Source organism: Colletotrichum karsti (genome assembly GCF_011947395.1).
Source record: "Colletotrichum karsti strain CkLH20 chromosome Unknown Scaffold41, whole genome shotgun sequence".
Lineage (NCBI taxonomy): Eukaryota > Fungi > Ascomycota > Sordariomycetes > Glomerellales > Glomerellaceae > Colletotrichum > Colletotrichum karsti.
The window spans coordinates 382,187-399,803 of record NW_024065941.1 but is presented as its reverse complement, the minus strand read 5'-3'; the positions used below and the strand labels follow the sequence as shown (position 1 = coordinate 399,803).

The 17,617-nt window shown below is 55.1% G+C and overlaps 6 protein-coding genes across 6 annotated transcripts; 2 read left to right on the top strand and 4 right to left on the bottom strand.

Moving 5' to 3' along the window:
* Positions 1-496: 496 nt before the first annotated feature.
* Positions 497-3,845, top strand: CkaCkLH20_10619 (uncharacterized protein; the record flags this gene model as incomplete). The annotated part of the gene is made up of 5 exons (XM_038893333.1): positions 497-763; positions 914-1,095; positions 1,846-2,266; positions 3,425-3,581; positions 3,640-3,845. The coding sequence occupies 5 exons, from the start codon at positions 497-499 to the stop codon at positions 3,843-3,845; spliced, it is 1,233 nt and encodes a 410-aa protein (XP_038741448.1).
* A 394-nt stretch (positions 3,846-4,239) lies between these two features.
* CkaCkLH20_10618 (uncharacterized protein) lies at positions 4,240-5,003 on the bottom strand (the record flags this gene model as incomplete). Its single annotated transcript, XM_038893332.1, has 2 exons — positions 4,240-4,888; positions 4,951-5,003. The coding sequence occupies 2 exons, from the start codon at positions 5,001-5,003 to the stop codon at positions 4,240-4,242; spliced, it is 702 nt and encodes a 233-aa protein (XP_038741447.1).
* A 1,125-nt stretch (positions 5,004-6,128) lies between these two features.
* On the top strand, positions 6,129-7,115 carry CkaCkLH20_10617 (uncharacterized protein; the record flags this gene model as incomplete). The annotated part of the gene is made up of 1 exon (XM_038893331.1): positions 6,129-7,115. One exon carries the CDS (start codon positions 6,129-6,131, stop codon positions 7,113-7,115), a length of 987 nt encoding a protein of 328 aa, XP_038741446.1.
* A 286-nt stretch (positions 7,116-7,401) lies between these two features.
* Positions 7,402-8,459, bottom strand: CkaCkLH20_10616 (uncharacterized protein; the record flags this gene model as incomplete). Its single annotated transcript, XM_038893330.1, has 5 exons — positions 7,402-7,448; positions 7,507-7,747; positions 7,814-7,887; positions 7,939-8,046; positions 8,111-8,459. 5 exons carry the CDS (start codon positions 8,457-8,459, stop codon positions 7,402-7,404), a joined length of 819 nt encoding a protein of 272 aa, XP_038741445.1.
* Positions 8,460-10,373: 1,914 nt separating this feature from the next.
* CkaCkLH20_10615 (endo-beta-1, 3-glucanase) lies at positions 10,374-12,563 on the bottom strand (the record flags this gene model as incomplete). Its single annotated transcript, XM_038893329.1, has 1 exon — positions 10,374-12,563. One exon carries the CDS (start codon positions 12,561-12,563, stop codon positions 10,374-10,376), a length of 2,190 nt encoding a protein of 729 aa, XP_038741444.1.
* A 3,834-nt stretch (positions 12,564-16,397) lies between these two features.
* On the bottom strand, positions 16,398-17,499 carry CkaCkLH20_10614 (uncharacterized protein; the record flags this gene model as incomplete). The annotated part of the gene is made up of 2 exons (XM_038893328.1): positions 16,398-17,033; positions 17,089-17,499. The coding sequence occupies 2 exons, from the start codon at positions 17,497-17,499 to the stop codon at positions 16,398-16,400; spliced, it is 1,047 nt and encodes a 348-aa protein (XP_038741443.1).
* Positions 17,500-17,617: the final 118 nt, after the last annotated feature.

Genomic DNA, 17,617 nt, shown 5'->3' with positions numbered 1-17,617 from the left:
TGTGGTCGAGGGGTCTTGGGCTGGACGGTAGACCGCTTTGTAGGTAACCTTTGCAAGACAACATCGGCGAAATGGCGAAATGAAGGCCTTTTTTGCGAGTCTGCCTTGGATTCACTGTCGAGAGCACATTCTGTTAGCAAATGCCCAACAGATGACCGGGTTCCGGACGGCGCTTCACTTCACTTCCGGAAGCTTGCAAGCTGCAGCCTCCATATCGCACCAACATTCTGCGTCTGCAGCCTACGTCGCTCCGCATGTGACGTCCAATCGCATGCCAGTCTGAAGTGGAAGTAGCCTGCAGCAGCGAGATTTTCCCACAACCAACCGCCATCCTCGAACGGCGCAGTCGTTTTGCTTAACTTCGGTGTGACTCGCAATCCCCCATGTTCAATCCTTCCCCTCTCCCCGCTGTGTCGAACTCTGCGTCCCAACAACAAGACTCCTCCAGTGCAACCAGAGTAGCCGAATCTCGGCCCAACTCTCGTCGCTCATCCCAATGCAAGAACAGAACCTGAGCCCAGACTCCCATGGGAATCGGGTCATCGATCACAAACCACTCGACGGCGAGTCGATTACCATGATGACGGAAGCGAACAATGACCCCGGTACCAGCATCCACGACGTAGGACGCATCGACTCGAACGTGGACGAAAACGACCAAGGGGTGGCCGATGCAAGGACAGACGGTCACGAGTACTATGATCCTACCGTGACACCCGACCTGGAAGCCTCACTGAATGAAATGGTGTCGAGGTTGTGTGCAGTATGTCGCGCGATCACTCGGCTGCAGCTCGTCAAGAGCAAGGATGATTCGCGGCCTTTCCCAACGTATCGACTGGTGTATCACCCGACGATATCGTCACTCCGTAAATCTGTTGATCTCGGTTGCCGAATATGCACTTCACTAGCGCAGAGTTTGGATTTGTTTGTCAAAAGGGGCTCCATCACGCTGGACGACTTATTCTACATCAAGTGCACTTTCGAAAACAGTACAGGACATCAATATGCCTCCGGATCCGACCAAGTCATGCTCTGGTTCAACCTCGAACGCGGCAACCACGAGGCCTTGAACTCGTCCAAGACTGAGCTGATTGGGTGCTTTCGAACAGTGGGATTTGTAAAAGCCAGCAGGCTACGACTGGGTCCAGATTTCCTCGGTATTTCTCATACTCGGTTCTTGAGAGCTCCTTGAAATCGAGGCTGAACTTTTGCAGATCCGAATCTTGTGACGTCGAATTCAAATTCTCCAGCAAGCATCAAGCTCTTAAAAGACTGGTTCTCTAGTTGTTTCAACACTCATACGACTTGTCGAAGTTGGCGACTCGAATCTCGCACTCTGCCCACCCGTCTTATTCAAGTCTGGAGCAGCGACGGATTCTCGAGCGTACGTGCGAGGCTTTGCCAGACGGACGACTTACCCTCTGAGACTCGATACGTGACGTTGAGTCACCGATGGGGAGATAACACCATTTTCAAGATGAACGAGGACAATTTCGATGTACTCCATCAAGAAATACCACTTGATGAACTACCGGACACGATGAAGGACGCAATGCACGTTGCAGCTAAACTTGGCGTTCACTACATCTGGATCGATTCCCTTTGTATCATCCAGGATCAACCAAATCAGGAGGATTGGGCCCACGAATCGAAACGAATGGGAGATATCTACCGGTACGCGGACTGCAACATAGCGGCAGCTAGCCGTAGCGACACCGCTCCGGGGCTATTCCACGAGAGAAAGGCATTACAACTTTCGCATCTGCCTTTCTATTTCCGCTTCCATCCAAGTTGGGATGATGCCGACGACGGGTTTTATGTTAGTCTTAACAAAACCGAACTCAGTGACAGTATTACTCACAACCATCTCAACTCGCGAGCATGGGTTGCTCAAGAGCGGGCGCTTTCGCCAGCGGTCATTCACTTCACCCCCGAGAAGATTTGGTGGGAGTGCAACGAGTTCGTTGTCAACGAAGCCTTCACGGGCGGTCGTTTTAGCTGGATCCGACAACAATGCCACAAACCAGGCGTGATCCGCCATCTACAACAGAAGACACGAGAGGAAGTATACGACTTCTGGACAGAGTTCATTTCCATTTACGTCAAGACCCATTTGACCTTTGAAAAGGATCGTTTTCCGGCCATGATTGGCATAGCGAAGATTGTGGGCGAAATTCTCAACGACAATTTCATTGCTGGGTTCTGGGAGGGTGACCTTGTTCGATCACTTGTCTGGCAAATGGACAGGGTCGCGAGCGTCTCACCCGTTCCTTTAGCACCATCCTGGTCTTGCATGTCTCTACAAAATCCACTGTTGGACCTTGAGCGCACAGCGGGTACTACCAACCCCATAGATGGCATTGTCATCAAACCATTGTCCGACGTTCCTGATTTCCAGTCGGACTTACATCGAATTCCTTTTGAGAAATCTGCTGTGAAAGCCCTAGCAGTTCGTGGTCCGCTACGTCGATGTCCAGACGAAGTTACCGCAAAGTTTCATGGTGAGAGGGATTACAAGGGAAGTATGTTTGGGCAGATCAGAATCAACATCACTCTTGATAAGCATTTGTTGAGGGATGTTGCAGAAGGCGAAGTTTGGAGATTTGAAGAGCCCACGCACTTTCTGCCGCTCATAAAGTATAAGTGGATGAATAATATTGGAGGCATCTTCTTGCGGCGAGTACCGGAAGCAGAGTCTTACAATACGTTCCGTCGATTGGGAACTATTGAGCTCAGCTGTCGCTCAGTACCAACGCTTTATGAGGACCTTGGTCTCTCTATGAAGGACGGAAAGTACCAATCGAGCACAAGTTCATTATTTGAGGAATGCGGCCTCCAAGACTTTCTGCTGATTTAGAGCAACAATAAAACCAGTTTTCTTGGACGTTTTACACGGATTCAAGCCGGAGCTTTGGTTTGGAATCGAAGAGAAGACATAGCCGAGGGAGGACTTTAACGTCAATATGTTCGGGCGTCATTGGGTCCAATTTCGATCACTTTTAAGCCTTTTGAGCTCGGGTTACCCTGCCATGTCAAGTTGCAATTATGGTATGCGTTATTGATGAAAATTGCTGTGTCATCCTGCATGAAGTTTCAAAGCTGACCGCACTTCGCTTATGTTGAATCCTACTCTTGAGAATAGTTTCCCAAGTCGGACTATTGCTCTTAGCGAGTCCGACATCAGGTAGAAAGCCAACTACCCGTGTAGGTCTCTCATGCATACCTTTACTTGAGCTTCCCGGCTTGGCTTTGGTGGTAAGTTCCAGGCATCTGCTCAGTGGCATGCGAGCCGGTTGCCCAGCGTGACGCGCACGAGCAGCGAGACATTCATCATAAATACGAGCGCATCCCCGCGTTCCTCACAGGTGCTTTTCACCACCCACAGTAATGTTACATGTCGTCTACTTCTGATGTGAACATGAAGTTCTTGACCGCGATCCTTTCAACCGCTGCTCTGATCTCCCAGGTGGCCGCGCAAGAACTCCAACCACCTCCGAAGATTGAGCCGTTGTTCAACACTACCGTCCATATTGATCCCAAACAATACGGCCCAATCGAAGTCCCGGGAGGTTTTCAGATAGGTACATCTTTGACTCATCAAGCCTACCACCCAGATCAGTCCAATTAACATGAACACAGTCTTCAATGTCCTGAACGCCACCATCACGGGAGCACTCAACGCTACCATCAAGGGCGGGGTGGTCTACCCGTATGTTTACGAAAACGGAACAATTCAGCATGTGGAGGGCAGGTTATGGGGGACTACTCACGACGGTGTCGACTTCTTCATGGAGGAGCGTGGTATTGGGGGCGCTGAGCGACGTATCAATCGCCAGGCAAGTTGAAACGTCATATCCCGAGACTGAGCAAATACTGACAAGTCTTCCAAAGACACTGAATATTGGAGGTGCCTACTCGAGTCTGGCATCTGCGTACATCCTGGCTGTGCCAACGCAGCTCGATGAGACTACGCTTTTGAGTCAGGCCTACCTTGTTAGTTGAGATATCAACACATAAGCGTTTGAAGCTGGTTCTTGTTGACTTGATGTTATTGCACGAGTGCCAATGCATCGAGAGAATGCGTCTGCCAGGATGAAAGTTGCAAAAATCTCCGACGTGAATCATGAAAACGGCTTTGATGTTGGATGTGATATCGGTAACGGGAGACATCGAGGATTTCCAGCCAAATCCTCATCATCGATGAACACTTAAGCCCAGAAACGGTTAGTCCTGTCTGTGTTACTCGTTCGCCATCATCCCTCTCACAATGGCGGCGCCTTCATCTCGATCCTCCTCCTTGTAGATGCTGAGCCCATAAACACGAAGAAAATGGTACTCCCCGCCGAAGTGAGTCTTGAGCCACTGCTTCTCCTCCGCAGAATATCTCTGTTTCGTCGGATCCTGCCTGCGCTGTGCCATATGCGCCTGAAAGCGAGCAAACTCCGAGTCGGGCCACTCGACATTGACGGCGTAGTGTGTGTCGTCTCTGAAACGCGACGGTCCGGTGACGGGTCCGACAGGCGGTTCACTCAGCGCGAGCGCGAATAATCGATGGTCGCCCTTGAAGTAGGCGATCGACTCCCCGTCCGGGCCCAGAACCGAGCCTTGGGTGCCGGGCGCCCCCATCCCCAAAGTAAAGCCGCAGCCATCCGGCATGCTCTCGATGAAGTCGTGGCTGCTGATGATGTTGCACACGGCATCCGGGACGTGGATCACGTTGGTGAGCTTCAGGATGCCGTGCCTCTTGGGTCCCGTCGCGTCAGGTGATGTGATGACGGGTAGGTTCACGGTGCCGACGCCCAGTACCCGGGGGCCAGGGCCGAAGTGGGTGCCCGTGTGTGATTCGAACGGCTCGTATTCGTCGAACCATTCCCTGTCGTTGCAAGCACTAAATGCGAATGTCTTGTCAGCCGTGGTTGTGTCTCAAGGTGAGGCGGGGAACTTTAGTACGTGGCATTTGAGGTATTCGACCACACCCAGTCGGGCGATAAGCCGGAAGCCATTTTCAATTGCTGGTAGAGTTTGCTATCAAAGTACGTAGGTATACGCAAAATCAATCAGACCTATGCCGCAAAAGAGGAAGTGCAAAAAATAGTAAAATTATGTTCGCGCCAAGCTAAATGAGGGGTCTTCCGGTACTTGGTTTGCCCGCCCCGGCATGCAGACCGCCGATTGGTGATTCTCGGCGGGATCGGCCCGCATGTATTCCGACCCCGGAGCAAGGTGGGTACCGGAACACGGAGCGGTCGGCACTCGGGCGAAACCGAATGACATTCTATCCCGAACATTCAACGCCCTGGACATAACCCTCCGTCGCGCTTCGGACCTCACAAGCTAAAGTCCGTTCGAATTCAATGGAGCATCCCAACAACTCCCCTCGTCCCAAGACCCAACGGCGGCGGCGGTCTTAGCCCCGATCATAGCGTCGAACCCCGGACTTCCGCCAGGGGTGCCCCCTTCCCCGTTCAAAGCCCGCTGGACCCAGCGTGGATGACCAAGTCAATTGAGTTTCACGACCTCGGGTCTTCGACTGTTGGAGGTCGGCTGTGGTTTCGGCACTTGAGACTGCGAAACCACGAGGACTCACTTCACAATATGATCTTCGCCGTCAATGCAGACGACTCAGAAACGAGGACTGGACATTTTTCTAAGCACATCTAAGTACAGAGACTTATTCTAACAAACACTGAGCTTTCTGTCCGTCGTCTTACTGAGAACCGTCTCTTCGTAGGCAGGCATTCGTTCCCGCCATCGACACCCTCTGTACTCAGCTAAGCCTTCAGACAGTTCACAAGCTGCCTCATTTTCACAACTGCCTTCCAACATCTACGTCCTCTCACAATCCCAATCAAACACCGATCACGACTAGTCCACGAATACTTCCTCGACATACTTCACAGCGAACCCGCCACGATACCCACCCGCTCCATTCCCCGGGCATCCGCAGTTTGTCATTCACCCCACCTCACCTTCGGACATAACTGGGCCTCGCTCTCTCGGACGTGATCTGGTTCCGATCATCTGAGAAGACGATATATACCCGTTCCAAAACCTCAAACTCCAACCTCACCAGATCTCATCAAACCAAATCACAAAGACATCATAACTCCCACCTCAAAACCTCAACCATGGCCATAGACCTCAACCCCGACGACACCTCCCGGTTCGCCGACCTCGAAATCCTCACCACAACCTACAAAACCGTCTCCAACCACCCCATCACAACAGACATCCTCATCCCCAAACGCCTCCTCACAACCCCCTCCCCCACCCCCTCCCCGATCCTCCTCCGCTACCACGGCGGCGGCTTCATCGCCGCCTCCTCCCTCTTCCCGCCCTTCTTCCAACCCTGGCACTTCGCCCTCGCCGACCGCCACGCCGCCGTCATCGTCTCCCCCAACTACCGCCTCGCCCCGGAGTCCACCATCGACGACCTCCTCTCCGACGTCGAGGACCACTGGACCTGGCTCCAGACCGTGCTCCCCTCCTTCGTGGCCCAGCAGACCGCCGGCCGCGTCGCCGTCGACGTGGACCGCGTGCTCGCGGCGGGGGACAGCGCGGGCGGGTACCTGAGCCTCATGGCCGGCCTCCGGCACGGGGATAAGATCCGCGCTTGCACGGCGGCGTACCCCTGCACCGACCTCAAAGACCCGCATTTCACCGAGGGCGCGGGGGGTCCTACGCTGGGCGTCGGCCCGTTGCCGTATAGTCTCGTGGAGGAGCACATGAAGAAGGTCCGCGAGGGGACCCTTCCGGCGGTGATTTCAGAGGACGCGAGGTTCGAGAGGGGCGGGTTGATGTTCGCGCTGACGCACCACGGGATCTCGAAGCATTTGTTCCCGGCCGAGAAGCGGCACCTCTTCCCGTTCGATATGTTGGATGACGGGGCGCGGTTCCCCCGCGGTGGGGTGTTTGTGTGGCATGGCGAGGAGGATAGTGTTGTGCCTGTGGTTGGTAGTAGGAGGTTGGAGGCGAAGGTGAAGGAGGTGGATCCGGAGCTTGATTTTCACTTGGCGGTTCGGCCTGGGGAGCATGGGTTTGATCATGAGAGCAAGATTGATGAGGAGTGGATGGCGGAAGGGTTGGAGAGGATTGTCAAGTCTTGGTTGAAGTAGACTCTTGAGAATATCTGTCACCTAAAGAGTGTGTCGGGGATTTGCTGACGATGTTATCGGACCTTTGATGTGTCAGTGCCAGATTAACATGTCTGACTTTGCTCGTATAGGGAGGGACTCACCAAGCCGTGAAGAACATGTAATCATCCATCGATTCCATCCATCCAGAAGACACAGCAAGCAGCAATCTCGTGAAGTTCGACTCTTCTCTATTACTCGCTAACCCAATCTCAAAACAAATGCTCCAAAAACGCTTTCAGTAAGTTGACCAAGCCCATATTACACATTAATCATCTATCGGCAACACAACCCTCACCCCCTCCGCAATCTGCTCTACGCGCCAAAAGTCAGCAAACCCACTCCCAACTCTCACTCGAAATCCACAACTTACTATCGAGATACTTCATCACCTGGCTGTAATCCTTACACACGTGCTGCCCGTTCCAGCTGCCGTCCCCGGGCCCGTTGTCGTCCGAGTCGGTGATCTCGTGCGGCTCGAGCGCCAGGTCGCCGCTGCACATGACGGCCTGCCGGAGGTAGTCGACGCAGTGGAAGTAGTGCGAGACGTAGTCCGTCGGCACGTGCGTCATGTTGTTCGTCGTAAGGCCCGAGAAGATCTTGCCCATCATGAACTGCGTTTGCTTCGTCAGTTGCCGTGTTCGTGTCAGGGTGGTGGTGGTGGTGGTGGTGTCACTCACGATGCAGTGAAGTTGGTGCGTCATGGAGGTGGTGAAGAAGGGGTCGTTTCCAACCCACTTCCATCCCGAGCCGACTAGCAAAAACATTAGCAACCTCTCGTCACACAATCAAACGAGAACCTTACCCGGCAGAAGAGACCTCCACTGGCTCAACGTAGCATCCGAAAGGAAATCAGTCCCGTTCGGTGGCACATACGAATAATCCGCCGCAAACGAAACAACCTTCGTCGGAACTACACCAACCCAAGTCAGTCAACCCTCTCACCCCATCTCAGCCCCTCACAAAAAAGAACTTACACATCGGCCCGGCACCCGTATAATCCCCACCGACCTGCCTCGTCGTGACCGGGAACTTGGCGTCCTCGAACTGGTAATACAACAGCAGCGACAACCCGAGCGAGAGCCCGATGTTGGTCAGCAGCAGGAGGGTGTCGATGAGCCAGCGGTACCGCCGCAGCAGCGTCTTGGTCGTCTTCCACCACGTCCTTTTCGTTTGCTGCGTCTCGGCGTCCAGGTCGATCGAGTGCCAGTGGTGGTGCTTCTCCTCGTCCATCAGGGCTTCTTCGACTTCCGTGCTGGAGCGGGCGTCGTGGTCGTGGTCGTCTGTGTCCGCGACGCTTTCGTAGTGTTTTGACTTGGGAGGCATGATGCGTGTGTGATATATCGTCTAGAGAAACCCTCGAAATGAATGAAGTTGAGTATCTAATGACCAATTCGAAAAGAAAGAAAAAGTCTCAGATGAAGAAATAAAACAAACCAAAAGAGCACAAACTCAAAGCTTGGAAAGACACGAGGGACACCAGCAGTTTTCTTCTTTTCCCGCCACACATTCTCACCCATCTCCCCTTCTCCTCGGCTGCACCATCCGTTTGAGGTTTGAGGACCATCCCCACGAACCAGGACCCCCGGAGACACATCACCACACATCGCAACCAAAAAAAGCCGTCCAAAGTACAAGCAGCGGCCCTGATACGTCTGTAGTCCAACGTCCTGACGTGTTTCATGTGCCAGACCGTTGGACAGGGATCACGGGGCGTGGCGGGATATGAAACGAACCTCGGGGGACGCAGTTTGAGCCGCACGCGAAATAAGAGACGAGACGGAGAGAGCGAAGTCCTCGGACGCACGTCTAAAGCACGCAAGAAAGCCAATTGCACAGGCATGAAAAAGCATGTGCACCGTCAAATCCAATTCCCTCATCAATCAGTGTCATGTCATCTCACTCCCCAATAAATCAAAGCCAAAGGAAAGATCTCCCGAATACAAGAAAACATCCACCAAATAAATCCCTACCGTCTCGTGCGAGACGCGGAGCAAACAGCGCTCGGGCGGGCTCTCCTCTGGCGCGTTTTGGAACCAGGGGCGGCCGTCCGTCCTCTGGAACGCCGGCCCATTCAACGAACGGGGTCGCGTCTCACCTCGAGGAATGGGGATCTATGCCGCCTGAACCGGTCGGCCCGCTCATCATCGGTCTTCGTCCGGGGAGTAAGAAAGATCGTCCGAAGACGCTGGACGGTCTGATTTCCGGTGGTGATGTTTTGGGATTGACGCTAGATCATGTAGTATCCTGCCGCTGTCCATCTAGAAGAGCATCTCGTGAAAACCTCAAAAAACGACATGACAAGCAGAAAGAACCCATCATCTCACCTTAAACCCCTCAAAAACCCAAAAATAAATAAACAAACTCAATCCCGGCAGTGAGAACAACACGGCTAACCGTGCTCTCGACCGGCATTACGTCAAAAACCCTCAATCAAAACACATCCGTACCCGGCCTCACTCACCCACCCCCGCGCGAGTCGTCGCCGGCAGCAGCAGCAGCCAAGACGTTCGATTTAAGCCCGCACGCACGCACGCTGCTCCCAGGATGACCACCTCGTTCAAAGTTTCCCCCCCTTCCGTCTCCGCGCCTGACTCTGTGTAAACCTTGAAAGAATAGGCGAATATCGACGCGGGCTTTATGTCGGCGTCGCACGGCGTGAGGGGATCGAATCGGAGTCGACGATGGACTTGAGATGTAGAGGAGAATTGAAATCTTCACGGCGCGGGCGCTTAATGCTGCCGCGCGTAAGTAGCCGTTTGCATCATTTGTAAAGGTTCTTGAGTGCTGAAGTTTAGGCAACTTGGCGATTTGTTCGCCTTAGCGTCAACTAAACCAACATGGAAATGACTCGAGCCGGCGCCGGCGCCGGCCCCGTGGCTCTCGGCACGTGTCGAACTGCAAGTCTACGTCCCGTCAATATGTCAGCAAAAGTCCGTGAAAAAGGCAAAGTAACGTCGTGAGGATAGTTGTGATATGAAACTAATCTATTCGGTTCGGTCAAATACTAAAGACACACTGGAAGCCATCCGAACCATTACCGGAAGGTGACTATGTACGGTATCAAAAATCATACACATACTACCGCGGCGTCGTGCCGGGCATGCTTTGAACCCCAACTCCTAAATTACTCCGTCATGTACAGCGCTGCGTATTGCCAAGCAGCGGACGAGAGGCAGGCCCGCTCTTGTCTCGTCCATACGTAAATCAAAACTTCGTCACTGGCGCTTTTCTTCGCCTTCAAACGGTCTTTCCGCCGCAGTCTGGGATCTTAACACCGGTCTTGAGGTTGCGGTCAACATCCATCAAGCCCCACTGGTCTTCCCAGTCCTTGTTCTTCTCGTTGAACTTGATCTTCCATGGCTCGTCAAACGCGGAGAACCAGAAGTAGTTTGTGCCGTTGGTCAGAGCAGGGCAGACCCATTTGTCGAGGAGCTCGTTCATCTCGTCGACACCCGCAACCGAGGCATCGGGGCAGCCCGTAGCCAGGCCGTTGCCGCAGTTCATACCGCCCTTACTAGGCCAGCCGACCTCGGCGATGACGTTCTTCTTGGAGTCCGACTTGAAGAAGCTCTTGGCGTGGTCCTCCCAGAAGGCATATGTCCACATGGCGGAGTCCTTGGCGTTGATTCCCGAGAAGAACGGGTGGATGTTGGCCATGATGTAGTCACTCTTGGCCGCCAGCGATGCGGTCCAGTCGGTGCCGAGATCCGAAGTAGCCACCGGGAGGCTCAAGCTCTTGGCCGTCAGGTTGGTGCGGACTTCATTGAGGAGGGTGCCCAGGTCGGATTCCGTCATTTCCTTTCTGAACAGAATCTCGTTGGCGACGATGATGCCCTCAAAGTACTTGTCGCCGTACTCGTCGAGAATGTCCCACATTTGCGTCAGCTGCCTTGCGTTGGTTGTCTCGTTCTTATCCTGCCAAACGCCCATCCAGATCTTGATGGTGTCCTCCATCTTCAACTGCTGGATCGAGTGGATCAGCATCTGCGTCTGGTTGCAGTCGGTGCCGTACAGACGAATGGTGTTGGTCAGCTGGCTGAGAACAGCGAGGTCGCGGGTGACGTTGTTCTGAGAAGGGGGGTTGTGGACGCAGTCGGGGTACTGGGTGTTCATGGGAGTGTAGTCCATTCCGGGGAAGACCTTGTGGAGGTCTTTATTGTTCATGAGGTCCTTGATCTCCTTGCTGTTGATGTTGAGGTCGCCGTTGGAGTTGGTGTCGTCGTCGGCCGACTGGCCACTGCTGCCGCTGCTAGCACCGCTTCGGTTGTTCCTGGAGACCAACCAGCCGGCAGTACCGCCAGCGATGGCACCGGCGATGATGAGAATGACCACAATGATGATACACCACTTCCACTTTTTCCTGTTACCGTTCTGCGACTTCACCCACTCGGAGCGCTTCTCGCCGCCAAGGTCAATGTTACTGCCCCCCAAGGCCGAGCCCTTGACGGGATCGTAGTATCCGCCACCGCCATTACCCGTCCGGCCGGCACCAGCCATGAGGGCAGTCGCAGCACCTGCGCCTGCACCCGCCGCCGCCGCTCCGGGCCGGCTGTTGCCCGTGCGGTCGCTGTGGTTTGAAAGGCTGAGCATTGAGTTGCGTCCGCTTCGGCTCTTGCCGTAGTCCAGACCGTCGTCGCCGTCGTCTGCTATTGAGTTGGGGTCGACAACGCCGAGGTGGTCGGCGTTCCTTTGGTAGTACGGGTGGTCGTTGTAGTAGTCACTGTAGCCGTACGGCGTTGATGAAGGGGATAGCCTGGCGGGTGATGCCCCAGCAGCGCCGAGGGCAGTGAGACTGGAGTGAGAAGTGCGGTCGCTTTGGGCGTACGGGCGAGGTGCGTTGCTCATCTCGTAGGCGTCGCCTCGGGGCTGGTTATAAGCTGACGGAGGTGCGTTCGGGAACTGGGGTCGGGGAGGCTGTGCCTGGCCGACGTTCCTCATGGCGTCGACGCCGCTCTCTCGGGCGTTGCGCTCGGCGACGCTGTAAGCAATACCCGCCATGCCCCCTGAAGCGCCCTCGCTGAAGTTGTCTGCTCCGGGCGTGATGTTGGGGTTAAGATTACTCTGCTGGGACGGCGCCCAGTTGGTGTGAGGGGGAACTTGTGGTGAGGCCATGTTTGAGCCAATCTGATGGGCGCCGTATCCTGCAGCTGCGCCGCCCACTGCACCTACGGCAGCCTGGGGGACCCCTTGACGGTCGTTCCTGCGCTCGTCTCTCATACGACCGAAGTTGGGATCGGGATGACCGCCTGGGTGCTGTCGGGTCCTCGGGTCGTGCTGGTGATTTTGATGGCCCGGGGGCGAGGCGTTATAGTACGGCTGGTGGTCCTGGTACTGTTCCGGAGGGTATGGCGAGCGCGGATGAGAGCGGTAGGCATTGTCGAGAGGCTCGCGCTCCCCGTTACCGTCGTCCAGGTCGTATCGCGGCATGTTTCAGGGAGAAGAAGAAGAAAGACGGCGAACGGCTCGCAACCGTCGTGGGTTGATTGTCCGACAGCCAAGAGATGTTTCCGAACAAAGGTCGAGGACGGGAGCGGAGCAAGGTCGACGTTGAAAAGACTGGAGCGGCCGCTGAATCGGGGGACTATGTGCGACGTGAAGGAATGCGGAAGCAATTTCAGAGGTCTCGGAGGGAAGACTGGTTTAATTGTGAGCGCAGTTCTGGCTGCAGACGGTGTATGTTGATATTTCGTCTGATCATTCCAGCCAAGCGCAGACGTGCATGCGACCGAGACAGGACCAGATGGAAGATGCCAGAGGAAAGGCAGCGAGCGACAGAAGCAAAAACAACATCACTAACCTCCGTGCACCGCCAGTCGCCCGGTGAGAGAGAGTAAAAGGGAGGCGGCGGAGGACGCAAGCTAGTCGCGTCCACGGTCCGCCTGGCACGAGTGTCGGGGAGATTGACAGCGGGAAGTCGTACCAGACAGCGGTCGTTTGCGTGTTCGTATTGGTGAGGTGAGAGTAAGCAGCGGGCTGTGCGAGTGATTGAGTGGTTGACGAAAGGCGACAATTCGAACGCAGTACACACACACGAAGGCAGATTCCGGGGCAGTGAAGTCTTGTCTTGGACTCCTATTACGATGGACAGTGTCGAAAAGCGATCGTGGAGGCGCAGGTCTGGTCAAGCCGCAGAGAAAGCTGTCGAGAGTGATGTTGGGAGTACAGGTTCTGGTTCTGGCTCTGGTCTTGGGCCAGGTATTTCGGTGTTTCGCCCGAGGAGGCGCCGGGTCAGCTCAGCAGCTCGTATTGTTGCTTCTTGGGTGCAGCAACCTGTTTGGCGTCGCGCTCGCTCGTATTCCTGGTGGTGTTCCTGTCTACCTTAGTCCCTCCCCAAAGATCAGAGTCGGCCGCGGAATATTGGATAGTTTGTGGATACGGCAGACGAGGGGCTGGCCGTTTTGTTTGGTCCGCGGGAGGGATTGGGGATTGGGGTAGGGAAATCAAGGAGTAGGAGACGGGAGGGAGATTGCAAACGAAAAGTCGAAGAGGAGAGAGACGGGAAACGGTACGGAGAAATGAGAAGAATTGTGAGTGTACGGATAGAGGTGGTGGTGGGCGTACCTTGGTCTTGGTCTTGGTCAGGTTGCAGTATGCACGTCTGAAGGTGGCTTGGGTCTTGGAGGTTGGGTGTTACTTTTGCTGATGGGTCCTGCAGTCCCTTGGCCGTGGGGAAAAGACGTGCTTGTATCGGCTGGTCGCAGGTTAGAGTGACATGGAGAGACAGAAATACTGGAGCGTGGGAATCTGGAGACGGACAGGAAGTTACAATTGCAGATACTGCGGTAGGTAACAGATGCAAATGTTGGCAAATGCAGCAAATGCAACAAATGCTGTACAGGTAATGCAAAATGCAAAATGCGCGCGTGTGTGAGACAGATTGGAAGGCGCCGAAATGGGATGAAGCAGGATCGGATGACTGGCTGCAGAAAGCAGGAAAGAGCAACACGCAGGAAGGAAGGAAGGGAGGCCATCCCTTCTCAGTTTCTGGCAAGAACTGGTGACTGGCAGTTCCTCCATGGCAACGATGACAGCAGAATAAGGACGGCGTAAAGTACCTCCCCGGCAAAATCTGGGGGAGCAGGTACCTTGCCGTCGTCCCCTCGTCCCCTCGTCATCCATGGATCCTCGTCTCCCCCCGGTTGCCGTGGCCGGTGCTTCCCTGCCTTGCCGTTCCTGCCCCGTCAACCCGTTTACAGCTGGTCCGAGTGTCAGTGCCCTGCCGAGTGCCGCCGCAGTGGGTCCAGCTTAAAAGAGAGCAGGCGCCAGGGCCCGTCGAGGCAGGAAAGATGCAGAGACGAAAGGGAAAGAGTCCAAAAAGAAAAAAGCAAGGCAGGAAAGAGGGACCTGTCCGGCACTTTCCTGCAGGTGTTGAGAGTCTGCCGACGTCATTCTCTGTTTGGGGTCTTTCCTGAGCCTTTTACGGAAAGAAAGAACAAAGTGAGGGCATCATGTAATTACTTGGCAGCTTCATTCTCACCCGCAACACAACTGCCCGAAGAGCTGCCGCCGTGTTGCAAGTGCTCCCCCTTACGAACTGTCATTCAAGACACACACATATTCAATAGCGCATTCGAGGCCGCCACAGCGAGAGTCAACACCGCTGAGACTCGACTGAGGAGAGGCGAGCACCAGGCCATCACCCAGGGCTCCTTCTTTAAACGTCCATGCTGCCCCTGCCCCTGCCCAACACATTCGATAGCGCCTGCCCCTCGCCAGCGGCCAGTGGAAAAGGTTCAAATGTGGATCTGGTGGACACTTCAGGGCCGGCCGTGGTTGGCCAAGCGACCAACGCCTTCCTTCCTCTTTTTTTAAGTGTAACTGCGCCTCAATTCTCTCGAAACCCCAGCGCCACCATTTCTATTTGCTGCCAGCTGCCTCTCACTCTCTCTCCCTGCCTTACCAACCAAGTTACCAATACCAACCACGATATCCATCCCCTGAAGATCGACTCGCATCCACAAAACACCAACCTCGCTGGCATTTATCGACATCCACATTTCGATTTTTGGTATCCCACCGCTCATCGCTCCCCGCGGGGCTCGACTCTGCTGACCAAAACACTAGGCGAAAAAACGAGAGGCGAACAGACCGTTGACCGGGCAAGGCTCTGATGGCATGGGTAAAAAACCGCGATACATGACGACACTATCCAGAGGGCAAAGAATACATGCGTCTACTCGTATTTCCGCCAGCCGCCACCACATCCGAAGAAATGCCATCCGAACCTTCAGCTCAACTCCAAAGTCAATACCTACTGAAGTATTCCCATCAACATCAAACCCGTCCACCTCGCCGCGACCGCGAATAAGCAATCAGAAACCTCCGGAAACCTGGCATCTCCCCTACAGCACCTTGCTGCAACCGCCGACGTCTGGCGAACACCCCTACCAAAACCTCCAAACCTGAAGCACACTGAAGCACCCCTTGCAACGCTGATCCATGTCCGCGCATGACATCACCAGATTGCCTTGAACAGGATAATCCCCCCCCTCAGCGCCTTTCCTCTTCTCGAACTCGCCTCCGTTCCGCGTCGACTGTTTTTCGCATTACAGAGTCCCATCCTCACGAATCATGGGGTTCCTACCGACGCTGCTCACTGCGACGTCGTAATTTGACGACGGCGAACTTGTCCTGCGTGCCAAACCGGACAGCCACAAGCCACATCTTCCGCCAGGCCCTGCCATCACGGCTGGCGTTGGCAGCTTTCACGACACATGCACTCCAGTCTGTTCGCAGCCGTGTTGGTTACGCCGCAGGATTCAACCACTGCAGCCGTCTTCCAGAACATCCTACTCATCAACCGCATCGCCTCTCCTGCATCTCGTATCGGCGAGTCAGATTCGGTGCCCCAACACCGCGTGCCAACTTGGTCGTGGAGGGTGGCCAGTTCAGCGCCCAGAAATAGCACCTCTCAGCCCTTCGGCTCCGACGAAATGGGCCTAAGTAGATCCAGCCCACACACCCACTCACTCCGGAATGCGCTACCATTTTTACACCAAACAAGGGAGAAAACAAGCTTCAAAAGAGGCTCTGCCACCATCTTTGTGGGTTCCAACGGTGGACGATAACCGTAATTGCTTAGCATCTTGGACCGGGTCCGCCGTTGTCTGATCCGGACAAGGAGCGTGGATTGAACGCATGCGGCATGAAACGGCTTCTCGGAAGGCTTCAGTCAAAGGCCAAGGCATCTTCGTTGTACAGAGTAGTCCAACACAGGAGCCCAGCCGCACCAAAAGCCCCCGTGATGATCCTGCAAATGCATCATGACTCCTCAAGCTCGTAGACATACAACGTACTGCTCCCCTCCTCGGGTGAAAAGTACAGCCTGACCCTGCCCCCAACAAGCGCGACGTCCATCGGGTTTTTCGTCATCAACACCCTCTTCCCCTCTTCCGTCCTCTTCATGAACGGCACCTCCCATATCGGAACCATGGTCTCGACATCCACAATCGCCAGCCCGCCGACATCAACTCCCGGCGCCAACGTCGCGATTCCAGAGCACAGCATCACCGGACGCGACCCCACGTCTCCCAAGGACTTGCAGTCTTGGTAATCGATCCAGTGCGACGGGTTCTCAATCTCCGCCGCGGGCGAATCGAAGTGGGCGCCGTCCTCGCGGACGTCTCCCAACGGCCGCTGCTCCCGTCCGTCATTGACCGCGCTCGCAGACCGGAGATTCCACCTCCGTGCCTTCCGTCCACCCCAGTTCAACGTCGAGAGCGAATCCGTCTCGACGTCGTGGACGATGCCGCCCTGGTGATCCTTGACTTTGAACACCTTCTCCATCCTCAGCTCCGCAGGGTCGATCTTGACGACTGTACCGGTGGTGTTGGGCCTGTACTGCGAGAGCGTGGCCCAGATGTGCGTCCCGTCGTAATCCAACCCTCCATTGTGATACTACCACCCGTCAGCCCTTCTCCCGCAACTCCCCAAGACTTGAAAAAAAACAAACCTCGAGATCTCCCTCCTCGGACACAACCCAATCCCCCAACCGCGTCCCCTCCCCGTCAAACACCACAAAATGCGCGAACCCCGCCCCCGCGCTCCGATCCGTCCCGTCAACGATCTCGCCGTCGGGATACTTCCGCGTCGGCACGGTGTACTCCCCCGCCGAGACCCAGAACCTCTCCTCCTCTTCCGCGGCGGACGAGTGGGCCAGGCGGACGATGCCCTCCGGCTCCCAGAGGTCTCCCTGCAGACGTACCTTCTTGATGAGTTTGAGGCGGGAGATGTTGGAGCGGGAGAGGGTCATTAGCTGGGCTGCGATCTCGGCGCCGGAGGCTGCTGGGCCGGGAGGGGGAAGGGGGGAGGGCGCGAGGGGGATTTTGGGGTCTGGACGGGTTATGTTTGGGGGGTTTGACATCGTGATGGCGTTTGTTGCGAGGGTTGGTGGGAGGAGGGGAAGGATGTAGCAGAGGGCGCTTGTTCTCATGGTAGAATGCTGCTGTGCTTGTGATGCGCTGAGGATATTATGGCTGACT